General features: G+C 42.3%; 4 protein-coding genes across 5 annotated transcripts in view; 3 read left to right on the top strand and 1 right to left on the bottom strand.

Annotated features, from left to right (window-relative positions):
* Positions 1–980, bottom strand: part of urb2 (URB2 ribosome biogenesis homolog) — a 13,858-nt gene extending 12,878 nt beyond the window's left edge. Inside the window, exons 1-2 of the mRNA XM_017418805.2 lie at positions 896–980; positions 489–628 (exon numbers count right to left, since the gene is read on the bottom strand). Coding sequence (XP_017274294.1) covers positions 489–614 — 126 coding nt within the window. The 5' untranslated portion in view covers positions 615–628; positions 896–980. The remainder of the gene's footprint in view (positions 1–488; positions 629–895) is intronic.
* Positions 981–2,616: 1,636 nt separating this feature from the next.
* On the top strand, positions 2,617–13,096 carry abcb10 (ATP-binding cassette, sub-family B (MDR/TAP), member 10). Its single transcript, XM_017418813.3, has 14 exons — positions 2,617–3,531; positions 4,647–4,853; positions 4,976–5,178; positions 6,524–6,658; positions 6,884–7,030; positions 7,426–7,561; positions 7,667–7,762; positions 9,019–9,228; positions 9,324–9,403; positions 9,497–9,677; positions 10,401–10,444; positions 10,809–10,843; positions 10,989–11,047; positions 11,151–13,096. The coding sequence occupies exons 1-14, from the start codon at positions 3,120–3,122 to the stop codon at positions 11,342–11,344; spliced, it is 2,139 nt and encodes a 712-aa protein (XP_017274302.1). The 5' UTR covers positions 2,617–3,119; the 3' UTR covers positions 11,345–13,096.
* A 3,397-nt stretch (positions 13,097–16,493) lies between these two features.
* Positions 16,494–20,126, top strand: acta1b (actin alpha 1, skeletal muscle b). Its single transcript, XM_017418710.3, has 7 exons — positions 16,494–16,652; positions 17,502–17,638; positions 18,051–18,375; positions 18,695–18,856; positions 19,060–19,251; positions 19,360–19,541; positions 19,693–20,126. Exons 2-7 carry the CDS (start codon positions 17,510–17,512, stop codon positions 19,834–19,836), a joined length of 1,134 nt encoding a protein of 377 aa, XP_017274199.1. The 5' UTR covers positions 16,494–16,652; positions 17,502–17,509; the 3' UTR covers positions 19,837–20,126.
* Positions 20,127–21,594: 1,468 nt separating this feature from the next.
* Positions 21,595–23,509, top strand: part of ccsapb (centriole, cilia and spindle-associated protein b) — a 5,729-nt gene continuing 3,814 nt past the window's right edge. Inside the window, exons 1-3 of one of the 2 annotated variants that reach the window (XM_017418667.3) lie at positions 21,595–21,703; positions 22,555–22,934; positions 23,014–23,124. In XM_017418667.3, coding sequence (XP_017274156.1) covers positions 22,571–22,934; positions 23,014–23,124 — 475 coding nt within the window. In that variant the 5' untranslated portion in view covers positions 21,595–21,703; positions 22,555–22,570. The remainder of the gene's footprint in view (positions 21,704–22,554; positions 22,935–23,013; positions 23,125–23,509) is intronic. The other variant, XM_017418668.3, reaches the window with a different exon arrangement.

The raw sequence follows: 23,509 nt of genomic DNA, 5'->3' as shown, positions 1-23,509 counted from the left end.
GGGGGGGCATTATCCTGCACGTTTGTATGCTTCCTTGCTTCAACACAGTCGATTTGACAGAACGGGTCTTAATGGCATGCCGAGGAGCTAATTCAATCATTCGAATCACCATATTTCGAAGCTGGGAAAACGTCTACAACATGCAAGATGGTGGCTTCTGGAGACCAGAGTTTGGGGCCTATTCGTTTCATATGTTCAAAAAGCAGTGGCCAATAATAATCTGTCATTAAAACAACATTTTAATGACAAAATCTCTTGGAGCGATGTACTCACTAAAATTTGACATGAGAATACAGAAAATAAATGAGAGATCCACCAGAATCTCGACACAGATGGTGACTGTCCAGCTTATTACTTACATGTCACATAAGAAAACCCTGTTTATACTTGCAGCTGGAAAAGGAGGAGTGGGTCACTTACCAATACATATACATGTCTTAGAACTTGCTTGAGTAAATGTAGCAGATTTCATTGGTTTTAGTTGTTACCTGTTCTTTGTTGGGCAGCAGACACTGAGAGGAGATCCAGGCAAACCGTGCCAGCTTCAGCTTGTCCTCCCACGGGGTCTGTGGACTCTTCAGCTTCAGATAAATACCTGAGTAGATGGCAGACATGGCTGCAGCTCAGCCTGTGTGCAACAGAGAAAGGCTGAACATTAACAACTACTGAATCACACAGAGGAGACTAAAAAACACAAAGAGTCTTGAGTTATTTATGACGGCAGGTTGTTTCATCAGAAGAGCACGCTCATCAGCTCTTACATGCTCACACGATGCTAACAAGCTAACAGCTTGTTTACGTCAAAAAATATATAACACTGTCTGTTTTTACGCAAACATTTCATCGCTCAGCTTAACTTATACTTTTATGTATTAGTTAAATGTGTTATTTTTACCGTAAGCTGTGAAGTTTCACCGCACGTGTCTGCCGTTTTATTTCTTCGTTGAACTCTGAACTGCGACCCTGCTGCCAGACCGAAGCAGCGGAGACTCGATGTAATCGATCGACATTCATTAGAACAGATTCAAGCAAGTACACTACGGAGTTCCGTAAGGGCCGAAAACTATATTATTGCGTCCCCTCGCAATATTATTCGAGTTATCTAAGTATTCACAATCGGTGTTTACTGAAAATGCTTGTCCTCGGGCATACTTTGTTCTTGATCGTTCCTGAAGCTGAATTTAATTGTATGTGTCATGTTTATGTCTAATAAAAACAGTGTTTATGATAAAGACATGTTTCACTTGAGATATGTGTTTTATTGTGGGCTCACTGAAGGCATACACACTATTCAGACTGTTTCTCTTCATTGTGTTCATGCTTCACCCTATTGTGATTTGTTTTCTATATCCAGGTTTTTTATCTTCAGCTTTTACTATTTTGTCACAAGACAAATCAATGAAGAGCGTCTTTTTTGCAGTTTCTGGTCTAATGCTGCCTCCTTTAGGGTGTATTTGGCAACTTCAGCTTCTTCTATCTTACCTTATAATAATACTTCAGCAGTCATATTGGCTTCAAGTACTTTAAAAAATTTACATTTTACCTGTTTGCATTTGTGAAGGCTTCAATTTCTTAAGCAGCTTCAGCCAACAGCTTTCAGCAGACAATTTTTTTTCTCAGAAAACAGCAAACAGTGTTTCAAAGACAAAAATGAAAGAACATACAGAAAACCTTGAGAAGAGCCATGAATGTTGTGATGAGCACTGGTAAGAACCTGTCTGCAGTTAACTGAAGTGAAATGAGTCTTGGCATGAAGTTATCATGGTTGCTCCACAGCTTTACAGTTTCTGAGGGGGAGCTTCATGACACGAGCACCTTGAGTAATTATTTCGGTCATACTGTTTGTCTCTCTCCTCCTGTCTCTCTTTTTATTTATGTTTTCCCACAGTTACAGGGATGTGTTGATGGCCTCATGTACAGGTTCACACCCTGATATGGATCGGTGGGTGTCATCAAACAACATATTGCACAGTTCATATATATCAGGATCGCATTGGAAAACACACTGATCCTGGCAGAGTTGAACATGTTCGTGAGGATTCTGACTTTGGAACAAGGGCACTTAGCGGGTCCGAACCGACATTTGTCGAGTAGAAAAGCGGCAGTAAGTGGGTCCTGTAAAACCAGCAGATCAAACGTGAAGATCTTCTTGTAATCAGGTGGCCGGAGCTCCACTTGGGTTGCTAGGTGAGGGGCTCGGGGTTGCTAGGTAACGGGGATTGTGAAGCAACAATCCTGAGGTTTTTGAAACAGGACGTTTTGCAGACACCAGAAAACATTTCCTTATTGCCAAAAAACAGCTGGGTGTTTTTTGTTTTGTACTTGGACTGTTTCTAGAAGCAGTAGATACCAAAATGGGAGTACTAAAACATGCAAAAAGTGAATTTTGCATAATAGGTCCACTGTAATTCTTTAATAATCAGTGTTTTGGGGGGTAGATTTGTGGACATTTTTAAGGTTGCCTGTCTACATTAAAAAAAGAAATAAGTTTTTATTTTCCCTAACTAAGTTATTTAAGTCATTTATTTAAATAAGACTAACCCTTTTTTGCTCGTTTTGAGACGCTTAACTAACATTTGAGCGAACGATCGATCTGGGTTCGTTTAGTTCTGTCTGGGAAAGTTTCCTTACATCATAGAGGTGGAGGAATCATCGGTGCTGTAAACGAACCGGACCAGGGTCACCTTTCCTGTTTTAATTGTCCACGTTTAGCACCTTTTTTCCCGCAGTAAGCTTAGGTTCGGGTTTCTTGGGTCGGACCGGGTGTTCGTGGACTTGTTCCCCCGGCAGCCTGCGGCCTCCCTCTGGACGCCTGTCGAGGCTCCGTTCGGCGCCAGGCGGAGCGTTTTGGGAGCTGCTCGGAGATAAGAGATAAAAGCTGGGTTAAAGAGGGGCTGTCAGGCGCAGATAAACTGCACAATAACGGTCTAAGATCGACAATGTAGCGGCAAACCCCTCCAACTCTCTCAAGGAATATGAAGTGTTGACCCACCGGCTGGGACAGAAATGATGGTTCTCCAGGTGGACAACAGGAAACTCCGAGTCTGAATGCTCGCCTTGGGGATTAATACGACTTTTATTCCTTTATTAAGAGTTTGTTTTAGTTCTCAGCTCGAACGATGCGGCTTTTATTTCGCATCTCAAACTGCACAAACAGGTTGTACAAACTAAAGCTGACCCAGCCCAAGCTGTCATGGCTGGAGCACCGAGCGGTCCTCTCTTCTGCTGCCCCCCGGAGGAGGAGGCACCCGGCCGGGGTGAAGACCTCGAACCCGGGCCCTCTCCGCCCGGCCGGGTGCCTCCTGTCGGCCCCGTCCTGCGGTCCCCTGGCCGGCCTCTCTGTCCTCTTCACGCACACACCTGCACGCACGGTCCCAAACACACCTGTTGCCTTCTCGAGCTCCTCGGCGGCCGCCTCGCCCGCAGCGGGCGGCGACGGGTCGGAGAGCGGGCAGACGGCCGCCGCCGTCCCGCTGGAGGATGTCAGGCGGATCCTGGGGCTTTCTCACCCGGAGAGATGGAGGCTTTCAGGTAGGTGATCACTTCATCTGAGCCCCTAAATGTGCTCCACCCTTTATCGTGTTTGGGTTTATTTCTTCTTCTAAACAAAAAAGAAGGCTGATCGGTTTTCCAGCTCCTGATACTGCCTTTTATTTATCCTTTTTAATTCCTTCTTTTACTACTGCTTTTCGCATCATTATGTGTTTTTATGCCACACAGGAGCTGAGTTTTCCTTAAAGACAAAATATCATGATGAGATAAGCATTAGTGTCTTAAATTCACATAAGAAATGGAGTTAATTGTCTAATTTTGTCTCCTGTATCTATCCGTTTATCTGGCAGATAAATAGATAATCGACCCTATATCTTTGGCTGCACTTTTTTTACTGATTTTTTTAGTATTTAGGGATCTTTCTTGCAATATGAACTATGTAAAAGTCTTGAATTTCTTTGTATTTAGCTTCCAAAGAGCCAAACTGTCTTGTAATCTTCTTTTTAAACTCTTAGAAACTTCATCAGCAGGTTTTCTGGAGGCTTCTCAAACCTTTTCTTCAAACTTTAGTTTTTTTTTTTTTTCATTTTCAGTCCCATAGCTGACCACTCACAGAGGATGTTTTTGTTAAGTCACTACACTCTGACCTTTGAATCATCTGGGCATAAAAAAGACCCCCTAAACCTAATGAATGAACCAGTGTTGTGTTGACACAAAGCAGGCAATTTAGCAAATAACCAACTCTGAAATTAATCGTTACCCACTTTTTTTTTACTGGCAGCCTGTTAGCTCCTTAGCTGAGTCTATGTAAAATACAGAAATCCGTATTTTAGCACCAACAAGGCGATTCCCAAAGAGGTTTTAGTGAAAACTAAACTTGTTTTGGATGGTTTAGTGTACTAAAGTGAAATTAATGTAGTTTATGTTCATTGTGTAGTTATCACCCTGCTGCCCTCTGTTCTTTGTTTTTGACCCAAGAACATCTTTAGAGTAGTTTTCAGGTTTGCAAAACAACACAGATTATTTTTGAAAATCTGAAGGTAAGACTTTATAAAGTATAGAATTACAAGCCTGAATTTGAGGGGCTTTGGTGCTTATGTGAAGTTCCTTTCTCTCCCTTTTAATTCTGATTTTTCTATTTGCATTAATCTTAGCTGCTGTTGGCTTCCTCACGGTCTCCAGTGCTGTGACCATGTCAGCTCCCTTCTTTCTGGGCAAAGTCATTGACACCATTTACACCTCTGCATCGGACACGGAGGCGATGACGGCCTCCTTATCGTCTCTCTGCATCCTGCTGACAGGAGTTTTTCTTTGTGGAGGAGCAGCCAACGCTGCCAGGGTCTACCTCATGCAGCTTTCAGGTGAGCAGAGCGGGTAAATAAAGAAAACAAGCGCAGAGGCTGTCTTCTAAAAGGGCAGAGGAGATGAAGCATAAGCCCCGCGAGGTGTACGTCGACGAACTACCTCTCTTTTCTCTCCTCAGGTCAGCAGATTGTCCGTAATCTCCGTGCCTCCGTCTTCTCCTCCGTCCTCAGACAGGAAGTGGCCTTTTTCGACAAGAACAGAACCGGCGAGCTCATCAACCGGCTCTCGGCGGACACGGCCGTGGTGGGTCGCTCGATCACGGACAACCTGTCAGATGGGCTGAGAGCCGTCGCTCAGGCAGCTGCTGGTGTCAGCATGATGGTGAGTGCCTGCTGTGATCTCTCAGGAAAGGAACCAAACAACGGATCAACTGAGTCCAAATGTGTGGGGAAACATTTGCATTAATCAAGAGAACCTCTTATCTTCTGAAGGACCTTTTAGGCTCCAGTGGCTCCTATTTAACAACAAACAGTCGGAATGCATCTGTCAAAAAAAGGAATGTAAACTTTCAATTTTCAGTCTCAGATTCTTGCTAGGAAACGCCACGTTGCTTTAGTCGATCTGTCAGATAGTAACAGAGAAAGGCGAGCCTGCTTTTGTGTTGTCAGCTATGAGGAAATAGATGCTTCTTGCATCATTTTCATCCACCTTTTCTTTCTGCTTTCCGTGTAAGTGAACTTAGAGGTTTCCTTCCACTTTACTCGTGATGGCCTGCAGGAATGTGGGGAAACAGGTTTCCCATGAGGGTTAGTTTTATCACCACGAGGAAGTGAGCAGGTTTTGGTGAGGGACTGTAATGGGTGGACCATTCTGCTAACCTTTTCATCTCTGAGATCTTCGCTAGATTTGTTGACCAACAGGTTACAAGGAAGTAAATTTATTTCTCGGTATCCTTCAAGAAACAATGTAAAATGTAGGTGCGGTAATCAGAACCTGGGCCGCACAGTGGTGTGGTGGTTAGCACTGTTGTCTCACAGCAAGAATGAATGAAAAGTTTCAGACTTCATTAAAGTGGGATGAATGTGTCCAGCTCTGTCGGAGCAGTTTTATCTTTGGTTTGTTTATTGTTTTTGCAAACATCCAAATTTTACGCAAAAGAATGAAAGATTTTCTTTCCCACATTTGGTGAATTATTACAAATAACTTTTAAACCTTTGCCTCCACTGTGATATCATACCGCTGTTAAATTTGGAAAAGTGACATAATTAGAGAACACGCGGTTTGCTTACCAGATGCTGCAGTAAGGTTTAAAAAAATTAAAAAATTTATTGTATATTTGCAACACATTGAGATATGAATCGTATTCATCAGTTTAAAACCAGTTGGGTGAAACTAACAAATCTCTTTTTTCTAAATCGTTTCCAACTATCTGATAAAGTTTATTATGTTGTAAGGACGGCTTATTACCATCTTTACAAACTCTAGAAAAGAAACGTGCCAGTATGCTGAATTATTTAATCTGTCATGTATTTTTTCCAGTAAATATAACCTTATTCTTTAATATAAAACAAATAGTTTAAGGAATAATGAAAGGATTGGTTGGCCTTTTCTATAATTGTGGAATAAAAGCGTGTATTTATCTGGGTGGAAACAAACTGAGTTACAGAGTAGTCTGTCCTCTTCTCTCTTCACTAAATGCAGTTTTCTTTTCTCTGCCCTCTTCCAGTTTTACATCTCTCCCAGTCTGGCGAGCTTTGTGTTGCTGATCGTCCCTCCTATGGCCGCCGTCGCTGTCGTTTATGGCAGATACCTCCGCTCCATCTCCAAACGCACCCAGGACGCACTCGCACAAGCCACGCAGGTGCACAAGCAGATGGAAATGTTGCTGTAATGTAGCTTTAGGTTAAAATTTGCATTGTTTTTTGACTTTTTAAGTGATTTTTGTAAGCCCCTGTGGGGGAAGAAACCAAACGTTCAGCCTTTGTGTGTGCACCATGTGATATAAAACACTGCTCTGTCTGCAGTAACTTAATTAAATCTGTAGGTAAAGTAAATTTGCTTAGCCCCAATAAATTTGTGTTTGCAGCTGGCTGAGGAGAGAATCAGTAACATACGGACGGTCAGGGCTTTTGGAAAAGAGCTGTCCGAGGTCGACACGTACACACAGAAGGCGGATCACGTGCTGAGCCTGGCTAAGCTGGAGGCCCTGATGAGAGCTGGTTTCTTTGGACTGGTAAGCGTGTGTGAGACCTGAAAATGTCGTAAATTCACATGAAACGTTGCAGGCGGGCTTCTACTTTGTGGGATTTCACAACAACCACACAACTGAGCAACGTTTCACCATTTGTTTATAAAAAAAAAAAACATGAACCATTTCTCCATATAAGGATAGAAACTATAAAGAGATGCTGGTGTTTAATCTTTAAAGCAGTGAGACCCATTTCATAAATCTGCACTGTGATGGAGTTAAAGAGCTCGTCTTGTCAGGAGCTGCTTTTAGGCGAGATTCTGGTGGAGAGCTCATCTAGCAGAGTCCCAGTGAGGCAGTAATTTGTGTAATCAGGACGGTCAGGAAGTGGAAGTCACATCCGATACTGTTGTAATTAAATAACATTCGATGTGTACCAGACCGGCGTCAGCGGTAACCTCATGATCCTGGCGGTGCTCTACAAAGGAGGCCTTCTGATGGCCAGTCAGCACATGACCATCGGCGAGCTCTCCTCCTTCCTCATGTACACCTTCTGGGTGGGCATCAGTATCGCAGGTGACACATCCTCAAATACATCTCTCACTATGGTTTTTTTAGTGCGCTCGCATGCTGCATGGCGTATTTTGTTTTATCGTATATTCTGTTTTGTTTGGTGTGCAGGCCTGAGCTCCTTCTACTCTGAGCTGATGAAGGGATTCGGAGCCGGAGCCAGACTCTGGGAGCTGCTGGACAGAAAGCCTGAGTTTCCTCTGAACGGTCAGCGCTGCTGTTCAGTCACGTTTTTACTAAAGAAAAATGTTTGCTTTGCTTCCAAAGAGCCAGACTTTCTCATAATATTCTAAAGTAGTCAAGTTTTTTTTTTTGTTTTTTTTTACAGCTTTCCCACTTATTATCTGTCCATCTTTGTTCCCAACCGTGACAGCATATTGTGTTCTGTGTTTTAAAAAAATAGAGAAGTAGACAATTGGAGGACAAAGAAAATCCACAGCCAGTGATCAGTATCTGAAAGTTATGTAGTTAAACAGGGAAAAATAATAATAAAGAGCTCAGTTGATCATCTACTGACAAGGTTTAGCTGATATCTCTTTTGGAATAATCTTGTTGGTGCTGAAATTATATTTTCAGTGTGTCAGACTGCTTTATCTTTGGTATTTTTATTACATTTAGCTTAAAAAAACAAGAGCGAATTGTGTCTTTGTACCAAAAAAACAATTTCTTTCGTCAGGAAAGCTTGGAAAGAAGCAGAGTTTATTTCGAAGGTCCAAATATTCTGTCTTCTTTGTTTGAACCGGCACACTCTTGGCCTCATTTATGCTGAAACCAAGGCTGCATCCTTTAAACTTAGGAGTGTTTTTTTGCTTGAATATTCTCTTGAAAATGGTCAGGTACTGGGCTGAAAATAAGTGAAAAAAACTTCCAATATCTCCTCCTCCACCCCCAAAAAAACAACTTTGGGAGACCTTCAAAGAGTCTGACAAACCGAACCAAAAGACAGTTTAATACAACTATTTTTTATATTTACTCAAGCAACAATTATAACACAAATTGTACATCCCCAAATTTATTCTTTTATGGTGACTAAAACCATCTGCTAATGTTTGGCATTTGGGCGTTTATTTAACAGTCAGGTCCATTGAGACGACCTAAAAGTGGCCTAATTATTCAGATTTTGAAGATTATATGGTTCAGTACAGCCTGGAGGATGTGGTGTAATGCATTCTCCTCACTTTGTTTTAGCTGCAGGGTGTATCCTGAATATAAGTCCAGCTCTGTCTGAATGCTTTAACCTTCAAATCCCAGACAGTAAATATGAAACTGCTGTCAGTGGATCTAATTTAATCAAATGTACACAGAGTAAATTAGGTTGTTCTTTATGGAAAAACTGTACACAAGTTTTTAGTTTTCCTCTTCAGTTTATCTGTTGCTCTTCTTGTTTTTAAAGTGCGTTTCCTCCTCTCCGGCGAGCTGAACTCCAGCTTTTCTTTTGTTCCTGTTTCTGTGCGCTTTCACAGAGGGGCGAGTCCTCCCCGCAGAGCAGCTGAAAGGTCAGCTGCAGTTCCGCGACGTCTCGTTTGCCTACCCAGCTCGAAGGGAGGCTCCTATTTTCCAGAACCTTAACCTCTTGGTTCCTGCTGGTACCATCATGGCTGTGGTGGGACCCAGTGGGTCGGGGAAATCTTCCCTTGTGTCACTGCTGCTCAGGCTGTACGACCCTGATGCTGGTGAGAGAAAAATAAACACACGGCTGCTCAGATGTCACACTTTTAAAGGAGCCAGATGGTGGCGAAAGAATCATTTTAAAACTTTTCTCCTCCAGGTGTCATCTCTATTGATGGTTATGAAATCAAGGATTTAAACCCCTACTGGCTCAGGAGTCACATTGGAACTGTCAGCCAGGTAAATAATAACAATAATTTCAATTTATTCGGCTTAAAGTTTGTCCAACCTTTAGAAAATATTGCAGCTGTCCTTTCCCCATCTTTCCTCCAGGAGCCGGTGCTGTTCTCCTGCTCCATCAGAGATAATATTGCTTACGGTGCTGAGGACCCTGAAGCCGTGACCATGGAGGACGTCTACAGGGCCGCCAGAGTGGCCAACGCGTTTGACTTCGTTCAGGCTTTTCCCAAAGGCTTCGACACGGTGGTGGGGGAGAAAGGAGTGCTGCTGTCAGGTGAGAAACTCGAGCTGCGACATGAAAACTAACGCCTGCTCCACTTCAGTCTCAGCTCTCTGGTGCGACTTGATTTTTCACAGGAGTTGTGCTCATTTTCTGATCTACACACAAGTCGAAACTGCCTTCCAAACTCACATTTTCAGAACCGTTTAGTTGGACTTTCTTTTAATTATCTTCTATCTTGTAATGAAGCTGCTGTTAAATGTTTTTTGTTGTTGGTCTTGTATGCTGCTGTAGAGCTTCTTGTAAAACAATATCTTATTTTATGCGTTGTTCGTTATAATCTTTGTTACAGAGAGTACTATTAAAGCATGAGTTGATATAAAAGCACACAACCCAGTTTTTAAAGTTGCCATGGTTGTGCTAAACAACAACGATGGGGAAAAATAGTTTTTTTTTGTTTTTTTACTATCTCCAGTTGTTTTTACAACAGATTTAACTCCATCAGCATCATTGACTCATAGCTATAAGGTTGTCTTTAGATGGAATTTAGTTCAGTTTAGCTCTTCAATTAGTTTTCTGGATGAATTATAGAAATATGTTTCAGTCTTTTTTTCTTATCCTTTGAGACCAAATTTACGGTATAAAAATAGAGGTGTTACTGACTAGACTCGAGGATGGTTTTTTTTTTTTTTAGAAAATAATAAAACAAAAAGCATAACTACACATTGTTTTTACATGTGATTAATGTGTTTTTATTTTGTTTTTTTTTTACATCAGGTGGTCAGAAGCAGAGAATAGCCATAGCCAGAGCTCTGCTCAAGGTAAACACAGATTCTTTTATTTTATTTTTTTTCACAGCACAGTTATGTTCACGTTTGTCATCTTTATACATCATCATCCTTTGATCTGGTGATAGTAAAGCAGAAGTTTTACGCCGCTGTTTACTAGCATTTAGCATCTAATCTCTCCGTTTATTGAACAGTTAACAAAAGAAGAAGCACCCGAACCCCCGTCCCTTTGCCATTTTTATTTGTTTTGTTTTGTGTGTCACTCGAAGCTGTCAGGAAAGTGTTATTAAAAACAGCTACTAGAGCCCTTAAAAAACAGCTAAATTTAGATTTGAAATGGCAGCTTAGTGTTAGTTTTAGTGTGTAACTGTGCGTTTTGTTTTTGTTTTATTCTCAGAATCCAAAGATCCTACTTTTGGATGAAGCCACCAGGTGAGACAGACAGTTTAGAGTTTGTTTCCAGTTGTTACTAACTCGACCAGGAGTGCATACCTTTAAACATGTCTTTTTTTTTCTTTTTTCCTTGCTCGCAACAAAAACCTAAAGGATTATAACTTTCCTGTTTGTCTTCCCTCAGTGCTCTGGATGCTGAGAATGAGTTCCTCGTTCAGGAGGCGCTGGAGAGACTGATGGAAGGTAGATCTCGCCGTCTCGTCTTCCTCTCCTGTTCCAGTCACCTGACACGCCTACAGCCAAGCTAACACGTGACGTTCTCCTTTCCTTCTCGCCCGGTGAACAGGGAGGACGGTCGTGATCATCGCTCACCGCCTGTCCACCATCAAGAACGCGGACTCCGTGGCCGTCATCGATCGGCGGCACGTAGCCGAGTGCGGGCCGCCCACAGAGCTGCTGGGAAACAGGGAAGGACTGTTCAGGAAGCTGATGGAGAAACAGGCGTTCCTGCAGGAAGAGCAGCAGCGAGCTCTTCAGTGAATCGAATCAAAGGGAGAAGAAAACTTAGAGCATAATTCCTGGAAACTCCCCGTGTGTCTCACTGGTGAAGTGAGATTCCACGGAGACTTGAACACGTGAAATGAGGGTTGGTTATTTGTAGAAACTGTTGAGAAAGTACCTTCACAGAAAAGGGAAGCTGTGATGAGGACAGACACACTGGAGCTATATGTTATCATTAACTTGTAGGAAAAGGTCGTCTCACATCCTTTTTCGCTCTCTGCTGTGGAAAACAATGTTATCTCTTCACAACACCAAAGTCAGTGCCGTATGAATCGTACAACACTGAGTCTGTATTATAGGTTTTTAACTTGAAGCTCACAGAGAGAGAGAGAGAGAGAGAGAGAGCATTTTCTTGTAATTTTACAACCTAAACAAATGAAAGCAGCTACGTGTTGTCACACTGTTGTAAAGCAGGACTGAACTCAATCCGGACCTGTTTGGATAAATGTTTGCACATTTGTTGTAGAAAGGATCGAGGGGCAGACTTGAAAACCCCAACGTGAGGTGAAAAAGTACTTTTAACAAAGAGTCTGGGTCTGCTTTTATTTTTTAAGTGTTGACGTTTCCTGTTTAGATCTGTGTTCATTTAAAGTTTTACTTTGGACTTCTGACTGACGGCCTCTAAACTAATAAAATGTAATCTTTATGGAAGCTGACAGGGTTGGTCTGCCAACAGGTATCTTCACAGTTCTTTCCAAAAGTTACCCTCAGTTAATCAGAGAGTAATCACATTACAGCTGCATATCTCCCTCTGACCCGAGCACTGCTTTGTGTTTACAGGAAGCCCACTTCACAACCTTAAGTTCTTTATAAACTGGTCTAAAGCCCATCTTTGAGCCTCTGGGCTCTGTCTAAAGCCTGGTGTGAAGAGGTCTGTTCTCAGTAAATATTTGGACTGGAGACTCTGGAGCTAACTCTTTTGATTTCTTTTCTTTGAGCCAAACATCCAGGTTTAAAATCTAAAAGCAAGGCTGTCTTCTTTTTCTTTCTTTTTTAAACAATCACACAAGTAAAGACAGCTCTTTGTGTTTGTTGTTGTTGAATTACAAGCATCTTTTTATGCTCTGATCTGTGCCGTGGTGTTCGGTGTCACTCGACTGAAAGGCCAAGACTGCAAAACGCTTAAGGCTCCCAGTTTGAAGGCGGTAATCTATGATGGCGGATAAAACCGATGACTCAGAGGAGGGATTCATCTGAACGCAATCTCAGGTTGAATCCAGCACTGACAATTCACTAAATCTTGTCGTATTTTTATGTCTATTACGACTCTCACTTTGTGGTTTTATAAATTTAAGAGTTTTGTATTTATTCATTAATGTTAAGAATCTGAGCTCAGTTCATTTTTTTATCCAAATCTTCATGACAGTATGGCTACTTTTTACCCTTTGGGTGTGTTTGGTTTATTTCCTTCATTTCACTTCGAAGGTGAATTCTGTTTTCATGTCATTAGGATGTATTTGTCCATACTTTAAGTCTGTTTTCACTAAAAGTTGTTTTAGGCTTTATCTCTGGAGCATCTTGAGTAAAAGTCAATAGAAATTGGTTAATGAGGGTTTAATTTTATTTAACTAACTCCTTAGTGTATTTTTGTTAGTTATAATGAATAATTGTGCCAGAAAAAGATGTCAGTTTTCTTTTTAAATTCTTAATATAAAGCAGTATGAATATGACTCAAATTATGTTTTATAAAGTATTATATGTGAAGAGGAATAAAAAAATATTGAAATATTTTATTAGTGGTGTTTTTTTATGGGAACATTTTTAAAAAGTTAATGAAACAATCTATCAAAACCCCATAAAAGGGTACTGATTTTACCACTATAAAAGCTATCTGTTAATAAAAATTAAAAAAAAAGACTGGAATAATGAATCAGCAGCCCCGCCTGTCATTTATCTCTGTTTCTGGTCATTTTTCATAACAAAATGTCTCACAGGTGTGTCCTTCTGTGGAGTAACATCCTGACATCACTAGGGGGAGCAGCTGCTTTTCTTCCTCTGAGCTCCATCCACGCTTTGATGTGTGGACTGCTGGCTTCAGGGATCAGTGTTCACCCAGTATGTCATGCCAAAATAAAACTTCGTGGTAATGATGGGAGGAATGTGTACTCAGTTCTGTTGACAGAGCTGTGAGCTTCCCTGCAAATAGACTCATGTTGTCCCATCTGCACATAACACAGCTCCTGGAATGGCAGCAGTGGATTAATCCTGGACGCTCGCTCTTACTTTTCTTTTTCATTTGTAGTTTTTACTGCAGTAGGTTTTAGATGTTTGGATCTTTCTCTGTCGTTACTGAGAAGAGTTCATTCATTCTTGAGCTCCCCCGGTGCCTCATGCAGAGGACCAGGTGCCGCTCATCCCTGAGCACATTCCTGCTCCAAGTGCTGCAGATCCGCTCGGTTCTCTCTGCAGCCAAGGCCTATTTGAGGAACTAACTGACCCTTCTCTGCCTTGCAAAACTCTATTAAAAGTCTATATTCGTCACGTGAATGCACCACCCGCAGCCTTATAAAGTGAGAATATAAAGAATAAAAGGTGCATCCCTGACAAACAGACCATGCTGGACTTTCTTAGTCGGAAACAATGTTGAGGAATCTTTTCAGGATTTCAAAGCAGACACTTCACATCACTTTCCCAAGTCCCCGCTTTCAGCTCAGCCTGTGTACACACGCTGACCTTCCTCTTCATGTCCTGTCAGTCATTAACTACAAACACCTTCTAATTTTGAACACTCATCGTCTTCATTTTATAGCAACATAAGAGGTGCCGGGAGGCTGCTTTTTACCACATCCCCAACAAAACGAGAGAAAACAGACTGATCTAACAGTGCTGTGATTTACCTGTCCATTTCTATTATCCACAGTTCCAAAAGACACTTTTCACTGAAACAGCACAGACAGTTATCTAATTAAAAATCTCCAACAAGTTACTTCTCTTTAGAAAAATGAAAATTAAAAAAGAAAGGCTTCCATAAGGTGCAAGATAACTGGCTCAAGCTTTCAAATGTTGGAACTAATCTTACTCCTTTTTCTGATGCCCTCATGAGACTTCCTCCTGAAACTGTTAAATGGTTTAAATCTGGCAGAATATTCTGAGCTGTAGGACATTAATCCTCCAAACATCCCTCTGTCAGCCTCCCTCCATCTACAGCTCCCTTCAGCTAACCTCTCCTGACAAACTAAACCCTTGCCACCTGCCGCACACACCCTTTCACCTTCCTCTTTCTCTCTCCACTCCCACCTCGGCCCCTCTGACCCCCTCTGGCCTCCTCCCTCCCTTCCTCCTCCCCCAACAACTGCCAGCCCCTTTACATTTTAGGCGTTTCGGAGGGCCTCGGGTCCAGAATGGCTCACAACAAGTGCATAAAAGTAGCTCGGCCTTGCTCTCGCTCCGCAGCCCCTCGAAGCCCCCCTGCGTCTCAACCCCCCCAACACACACACACACACACACAACACACACTCCCTGCTCTGCTGCAAAGGAGCCCCCACACATTTCGCTGTCATCCCCCAAGATTTTGGAGATTTTTTTTACCTCCTTCCTCTTGTGCTGATTCTATAAAAATTAAACTTTCTACTTAAAAAATTGAGTTTTGTTTAAGAAACGATTCAAAATACGAAGGTTCAGTTAATACAGTCAAACTCTTTTTAGTTAAAGGTGTAAAATGATTTCCTTTGACAGTCAGTGTGCCAACCTTGATTCATTAACAAACAGGTTAATTTTCTGCAATAATGAGACTCCAGTTATAAAAACTGAACATTTCTTTGCTTCTGTTTATATGAGGCTGTGAACGTTTATTACAGTACGGATGGTAGTTTGTGTATTAGGCTAAGTTTGATTAGTTGATTTTTGCTTTTAGTGGTGTTTGAACTTAAGAAACATAATGATTCATAACTTTATTTTCTTTCATACTTCGTGTCATGATAATGTGTGTTGCTTTCAAGAATAATCGTCAAATGTTCTAGAGTTCCCACATCTCATTCCGGCTCCTGTCTTTCTCCTCTGTCTTTAATTGTTTGATTTTCCACATCATATCTCCTTTTTTTTTGTTCTCCTCCACACTTCTCTGTTCCTGCCACTCCCAACACTTCTTTAGAGTTTATAATAACCACCTCTTCTATCAATCTGTCCCTCGTGGTGCACACCAAGACATTCTCCCCATTTGTCTCTTTCTCACACACACATGTGCCAGCTCCCCTCCTCCATCTGAGTTATAATTAATCCAACTGCTCCAGTGACAGAGCAGAGTAGCCCCTGCAGATAAGGTTTCAGCTGCTGGCTGTTCAAACTCAGGCTGGTCTGTATGACTATCAAACCATGTGCTCTGCAGCCATGCAAACATAGCATGTTATCAGGGGCTAATATGCATATAAGTGCTGCTGAAGATGCACACACGAATAATTCGATAGTGGATTATTTCATATTGTAGTGTGGTAATAATGAAAATTCTTTGTGCACACACATCAACTGTTGCAAGGATTTTTATCATGTTGCACACAGAACTGGCTACAAGGTTTTACTAACCATATAGCCCTACATTAATCTACTCATAACTTAAATTCATCCAATCACTTATTAACAGTCTGCTTAAAGACTTCATTACTCAAATACTATTGCTCCGGTTGAACATTTCTACACAGAAAAACATCATCCTCAGCTTTTCATAGATTTCAGGTAATCCATTAATCAGTACAATGAGAATGGGGTTTTAATTGGCACTTTGGATCAGCCTCCATGTTTGACGCGTCACTCACCAGTTTGGGCCCTGTTGGCTCCCACTGTGGCCTAAATCTGTTCAGATGAGAGAAGCATTTTCCCATTTCAAGGCCGGATGAGGCCTACTGGAAGCAAATGTATAACCCTGCTTGGCAGCAACTGGCGTCTCCCCTAGAAACCCCTCTAGTGGCCCGCGCGCTCCTTATACGGCCGTCTAGGTGGGACCGCGGGGCTCGATGGGAGGTCAAAGCGACAGATCCATATATGGCGCGCGCTCTCTCCTCGTTGGGAGTGCGCAGCGTCACGTCTGATCCCCTCCACCTCATCTTTGGAGCCTGACGGATGGAGCTTCCTCCGTGTCACCGAGGGGCGCGCCTCCGCCCTCCCACACCCACTCCTGCTGCCTCTGCCTGTCAGCATCCTAATATGGCAGAGGGCCGGGATGGGGACCAGTGCGGAGGTTTGTGAATGGCAGAGGTTGGGTATAAAAGGCGGACGGGCAGCAGGGAGGACTCTAGCTGGTTCAGCAGCAGCACTGGTTGGGTCGTTCTCTCCGAGCCGCAGACAAACACCTAAGGTAAGACCCTGCAAGAACCGACCTCTCCTGGAGCCACTTATCCAGGTTGGATCTCCAGAGCAGGCCAGAGTTAGTGGAGCATCCGCTTGGGGACATAGACAGGGACCTAGAATAAGAAGCGGTTTAAACTGTGGCGTTGCCACTAAACATGAAAAAACTTTTTTTTGTTTTTGATAGTTGAAGTCTTAGAGATACGGGATTTGGCAAGACAAAAAAAAAATCAGCTGTATGATTTGAAAATTTAAAAGCAAATTGTTTAAATAATCATTATGGGTCTGATCTGATTCCTCATTCTCTTAAATATCATGTTTATGCCTGAAAATGATGCTGCAAGACGCAGTTTGTCTTAATATCTGTTAAAATGTCTAACCTTGACAAGAAAATCCTGTCAGATAAATTCGCTTTCGAGAAAATTTAAGTTTAAAATCACAAAAATATTTTCTAAGTGAGTGAATACACCTTTTAAGATTTTTCTTTAAACGTTTATTGGTTCACATTACTCATCTAAATAAACTTTTGGCAAGTTTTAATAGACGTTTTGAGTAAGTTTACAGTTCATTTTGTGAATTTTTAATGAGAGTTTTAGCACTGAAGTGGTTTATAAATCACACGTAATACCCTGCTGTCAGTGCGTCATGGACACATTTAGCGCACACCTCGGATCATGTTCAAGTTCCTGTAAATCTCAGAATTGTTTCAGTCCTTTTAGTCTTAAATTAAGACACCTCGTTAAAAAGTGCAAGAAAAACTAAATTGTACATATTTACATTTCATTTAAACTGCTTACTTTGTGTAGTACCATATACGATACAGTGCGCTCAAGGCTTTTTTTCCCCTCCTCTTTTGCAGAAGCCACCATGTGTGACGACGATGAGACTACCGCCCTTGTGTGCGACAACGGCTCCGGCCTGGTGAAGGCTGGCTTTGCCGGAGACGATGCCCCCAGGGCCGTGTTCCCATCCATTGTCGGCCGCCCCCGTCACCAGGTAAATACTGAAAATCAAACAAACAAAAAAACATATAAATGGTCAGACTTTATTAAAAAATAAAAAAATAAAATGCAGCAATACTTCACACCTGGTAAAGCCATTCTGGAATAATTTCATTACCTTACTTTAAGAATTTGTTGTAGTTTTGCGCACGTTTTGGCGCAGAAGAGGTTTAACTAATAGATCTTGAGTCATGTAACTATGGCTCCTAAAACCTCGAGCAATTTGTCTCTTGATTTATTTTAGACTAAATGTGTCACAGGTGAAGTGACAAGATCACAGTTGCTCTATCTGCCTCTGTGATGTATACTGTAATTTGGCACATTTACGCACCGGTCACAATGTCCAAAGCCTTTCATCTGTTTACGGCTGACCTTTCCTTTACATTCCTCCCTGTTTTTTTCTTTAGGGTGTCATGGTCGGTATGGGTCAGAAGGACTCCTACGTCGGCGACGAGGCCCAGAGCAAGAGGGGTATCCTGACTCTGAAGTACCCCATTGAGCACGGCATCATCACCAACTGGGACGACATGGAGAAGATCTGGCACCACACCTTCTACAACGAGCTGAGAGTTGCCCCCGAGGAGCACCCCACCCTGCTCACTGAGGCCCCCCTGAACCCCAAGGCCAACAGGGAGAAGATGACCCAGATCATGTTTGAGACCTTCAACGTCCCCGCCATGTATGTGGCCATCCAGGCTGTGCTGTCCCTGTACGCTTCCGGCCGTACCACCGGTAAGACTGACAAAAAAAAAAAAAAAGCTGCCACACCTCACACCTCACACTATAGAAAACTGCAAAACTGACTAAAACACCCAATGGTTGCGACAAGTGTCGTTTACAGGGCTTTATTTCCCCACTGAAGTAATTTTACGCACAACTTTTACGCACCGTCGACAAGCATTACTGAAATTATTTGTGCAATTTTACAGTCACTTTGACTTTAAATTATCATCCAGTCACCCACTTTAGCCACATTCCGACACACCACATTTTAGATTTTTTAAGATTTATCACGTGGACTTTACTAAACTCCCTCCTTGCTTCTCCTCAGGTATTGTGTTGGATGCTGGTGATGGTGTGACCCACAACGTCCCAGTCTATGAGGGTTACGCCCTGCCCCACGCCATCATGCGTCTGGACCTGGCTGGCCGCGATCTGACCGACTACCTGATGAAGATCCTGACTGAGCGTGGCTACTCTTTCGTGACCACCGGTGAGGAGCGCATTCTGCTCTAATAGAAGCTAGGTTATAGAAAATCTAAACGATCTTTTTTAAAAAAACAAAAACTCTAAATTGAAGTTATAAGCAGATTTATTATGAGTCTGTTTAAAAATTGACCCACAAGAGATAAAGTAATCACCATTCCCGGTTTGTGCGCACTCTGAATAATGACTCTTTAAATTGTCTACCGACAGCTGAGCGTGAGATCGTGCGCGACATCAAGGAGAAGCTGTGCTATGTGGCTCTGGACTTCGAGAACGAGATGGCCACCGCTGCCTCCTCCTCCTCCCTGGAGAAGAGCTACGAGCTTCCCGACGGTCAGGTCATCACCATCGGTAACGAGAGGTTCCGTTGCCCCGAGACCCTCTTCCAGCCTTCCTTCATCGGTACTTCAGACAATTTTTTTAATCCTAAAATTACAACTATTTGTGCACACCAGTCGTCATGACTCACTCGTTCCACCTCCTCTAATACTTGCGCTCTCATCTGATCAGGTATGGAGTCTGCTGGCATTCATGAGACTGCCTACAACAGCATCATGAAGTGCGATATTGACATCCGTAAGGATCTGTACGCCAACAATGTGCTCTCCGGCGGTACCACCATGTACCCTGGTATTGCTGACCGTATGCAGAAGGAGATCACTGCTCTGGCCCCCAGCACCATGAAGATCAAGGTAAATTAAACTTGAACTGAATATTTTTAAAAATTAAAGCACTTTTAACGAACTGGAAAATATTTCACAGATTAATTGACAATTTACGCACAAGTTTCCGAGGTTGAGATGAACGCAAGTTTCTTACCAACTCTCTCCTCCTCTTCTACAGATCATTGCTCCTCCTGAGAGGAAGTACTCTGTCTGGATCGGTGGCTCCATCCTGGCTTCCCTGTCCACCTTCCAGCAGATGTGGATCTCCAAGCAGGAGTACGACGAGGCTGGCCCCAGCATTGTCCACAGGAAGTGCTTCTAAATCCTCCACCTTCTTTACCAGCTTCTCCATCATTTTCACCACCAGCCTTCAGGAGATCAAGCAGGAAGGAGAAGAAAAAAACAAACACCTCTGCGGCACAGCAACACTCTGCTGTCAATGGACTCTATGCCTTTGCTGTTGACATATGCAATTTTTATTCTTTTAAAATCTGCATATTTTATGGCTGTTTGTTGTCTGTGTTGCACGGAGAAAGGCTGTGAAAACAACCACTGAACCATGCATCCACTAAAAAAACTTTAATAAAAAAATAAGAACAACATGTTGCCCAACACATGTGAATGTAAGTGTATATACATATTGATAATTTATTAAAGTCCATTATTTGGTATTTCCTGTGCCCCTGGCCTTGGTTTTCTGTTAAAGGGAAGGTGGAAAACAAAAGCTTTGAAGAAAATTTTAAAGTGACAGAATATGGTACAAATTAAGTAAAATATTATTCCAATTTTCCAGCAAGAGCTTTATAAATACCCTAAAACAACATATCAATGGTGAATTTTTTCCTGGATCTAGGGTTGGGTAACCCATAGATCTAACCTGGGTCTTATAAATTAGTTTTTCAGCATATTAAACTTACTCTTCTCCATTTGCTCTGTTGGATGGGAGCTGACAGGTGGGGGTTATGGACAAGGGGGCCATCTTTAAACTCTGACAGCCAAAATATGATTTGGCAAGAATGCGCAGGCAGCAGCAGCAGCGGGTTATAAACTGTCTGGATCAGCACTGGACACCTGACACCCAGCTCTGACTCCTGTTGGGCTGCGTCAGGCGACTCCATGACCCCAAGACCATTTTTAGCCCAACCCATACCTTGTGTTCCAAGGGACCTCTCCGCAGCCCTGCCTTATATGTATATCATGAGCTCTTCAGGTTATCCGTGTGTGTGAGTGTGTGTGTGTGTTAAAACAACTGACAGCAACAAGAGCTCATCATTTAGACCGCACACGTCAAACTCAAGGCCCCTGTGCCAAATCTGACCCTGGTTAACATTTCGTCTGGTCTCCAAGATAATATTTTAAACATATTAGATCTGGCCCACCTATCTTACTTTCTATCACTTCTCATTTTGCATATAAAAAGCTGAGTGTAGTTCGTTCAGACTTCTCATGGCAGTTAATCAACTTTGAAACCAAGAAGCAAGGTTAGATGAAAAGAACAAGAGAAGTTTCTTTTTTTTAAATTTTCTTCTCATTTTAACATCAAATGTTTGGAGTTTTAGTGTGTGGTTTTTGAACTCTTTTGATGGATTGCCATAAAATGTATTACTAAGCAATAATAAGGGATAAGGGTGCTGCTAAAGAGTTAGGCATAAGAAATTACTGAAAAAAGATTTGTAAATTCGATCCATTTTCTTTATTCATTAAGTAATGAATATTGTAAACTCCAAACTGTCATTTCTATGTGATATATTACATCTAAAGATTAGTAATAATTTATATATTTTTCAATAAATATTGACCCAGATTGGGTCTAAGTTTTGAATTTTGGCACCCTTGTGTGACTGAGTTTGACACCCCTGATTTAGACCCACCTTAAAGTTAACATTTCATGTATTTTTTTAAGTCATCTGTTCCTATTAGAGCACCAGCAATAATGTGCAGAACAACATGCTTTAAAATCATATAGATGTATTTTAAAAATTTCAATAAACTGTCTCTTTTTCATCGTTTTAATAATCTAACAGAAACTATTAGGAGACAGAAGCCATCCCAGCTCAGGCCACCTGTTGCGCGTGAAAGAAAAAAACAAAACGTCATCGAGTGGGCGGAGCCACGCACAGGCATGACGCAGCCTGTGCGTCGTTACCATCTGTCCTGCTCGCGCTGTTTCCGTGAAATCCGAGCTCGGTGTAAGTATATTTACTGTACACAAAATTAGACCGGCGTGGGCACGAATCTCTCCCGTTGAAGCCGCCCAACTGCTGGTGACGCGAGTCGACGGATAGCCAGGGAGATTTAACGTTCCCCGAGCTGTGTGCTCGAGCGCTGACAGCCGATTATCGGCGCTCCGTGTTTTGCCACGATTGTCAGACGTGTGAACACGGAGCTAAAACGGCCACATTTAGTCACAACACCGCTATGCAGAACGACGTGCAGCTAATTTTAACGAGCCTAAAATTGTGCACAGCGTCCTAAATTCTGCACTAGTGTTTGAATAAAAAGGAAAGCACCCATTTTAAGCGACAGCAAAAACCTTTTTTAACGACATGTAGCTGGAGGTGTTCGAAAGCTTTACGAGAGTTTTCAACGGATTTTTAATTTGGAGTATTCAACAGTCGAGGCCGCATGAGCCAATCAGAGACGGAGGTGGTGGTGACGTCACTCAGTTCAGGAAATTTCTGCCGTTAGCGTAGTAACGGTTGGTCAGATTTTTCTCCTCCTGAGGGCGATTTTCAGATTAAAATATCAAGAGTTTACATAGTAGAAGTGCCTCTTCGTAACTGACTTCTTATCAAACCAGTTTATTCTTTATACTTCTTAGGCGACGCCTCCGTTAGGAGGTGGGCGGGCTCTGAGTAACCTCCTGTCCTGCTATTGGTTGAAACTGCTGTCACTGTAAGGTTTAAATGTCTGGCGGTGACGTTAGGGAAGCTCCTGAAAGAATAAACTGTTTTTGTCCTTGTTTAAGCAGATAACACCGGTTATAAGACTTGTCATTCCTCAGTAGACTTGTTTTATTTTTGTTGTTGTTCATTTTCAGTTTAAAGAGTGTGAAGATGGTGACGAAAAGGATCCGCTCGGAGTACATGAAGAAATTCAAAGACCCGAAATGGGAGACCTACACCAAATGTTACGAGGAGATGCTGGCGTACAGGCTGACCCGCAGGCTTCTGGAGCACACGCACAACCCCTGGTTCTGGAGCGGCTCAGACAGCGATTCAGACTCGGCAGGAAGGAGCCCCCTTCCTCCCAGTAAGAACCAGGTGGTGGCTGGGACCGGCGGAGACGGAGCGGAAGGAGAGCTGGAAGGGAGGACGGACGCACAGCAGGACCAGCAGAACAGAACCACAGAGCCCGTACCCAGACTTCATATTCCAGATGAGGAGGAGGACGCTTCCGCTTTGCATTCTGCAGTCCACGGTAACTACGAGGACCAAACAACATTATGAGATGGTTGCGATGCATTCAGTTGTTTCTTGCGATGTTAATCACTTCTCAGGCTCACAGTCTGATGGTACGAGGGAGTCGAAAGCACCTCAGGAGGACGAAGAGGAGCGGAGAGTCGGCAGCAGAGCTAGTAAACGGTCGACACGTCCTCTCAGAGACGAAGGTGCATATTCTGTCAGTCACTATTAAGACATAAAGTTTATCTAATATGAAACAACAGATGTTGAGGGTTTAAAAATCTTAACAATGATTGTGATATTTAATCCCTTACTATTTCATTTTACTACGGCTATTGGTGAGAATAAAGTAGACTCAAAACGTGATTATAGGTGTTTTATCAGAGACGTGTCGGCACTGTAACTGTTGAACAACAAGGAATAAAATCTCCTGAAAGTGAAACTGCTTATACAGGTGCTGGTCATAAAATTAGAATATCATGAAAAAGTAGATTGATTTCAGTAATTCCATTTAAAAAGTGAAACTTGTATATTATATTCATACATTACATACAAACTCATATATTTCAAATGTTTATTTCGTTTAATTTT

Source organism: Kryptolebias marmoratus, linkage group LG15 (genome assembly GCF_001649575.2).
Source record: "Kryptolebias marmoratus isolate JLee-2015 linkage group LG15, ASM164957v2, whole genome shotgun sequence".
NCBI classification, from domain to species: domain Eukaryota; kingdom Metazoa; phylum Chordata; class Actinopteri; order Cyprinodontiformes; family Rivulidae; genus Kryptolebias; species Kryptolebias marmoratus.
This window is presented reverse-complemented; position numbering and strand designations above follow the sequence as displayed.

Excerpts from the sequence above, each read along its gene's own strand:
- abcb10 (XM_017418813.3), top strand. The coding sequence starts at position 3,120 with ATGCGGCTTTTATTTCGCATCTCAAACTGCACAAACAGGTTGTACAAA. Across the intron at positions 4,854-4,975 it reads CTACCTCATGCAGCTTTCAG|GTCAGCAGATTGTCCGTAAT; the intron begins GTGAGCAGAGCG and ends TTCTCTCCTCAG. Across the intron at positions 9,404-9,496 it reads ACATTGGAACTGTCAGCCAG|GAGCCGGTGCTGTTCTCCTG; the intron begins GTAAATAATAAC and ends TCTTTCCTCCAG.
- acta1b (XM_017418710.3), top strand. The coding sequence starts at position 17,510 with ATGTGTGACGACGATGAGACTACCGCCCTTGTGTGCGACAACGGCTCC. Across the intron at positions 17,639-18,050 it reads TCGGCCGCCCCCGTCACCAG|GGTGTCATGGTCGGTATGGG; the intron begins GTAAATACTGAA and ends TTTTTTCTTTAG. Across the intron at positions 18,857-19,059 it reads CTACTCTTTCGTGACCACCG|CTGAGCGTGAGATCGTGCGC; the intron begins GTGAGGAGCGCA and ends GTCTACCGACAG.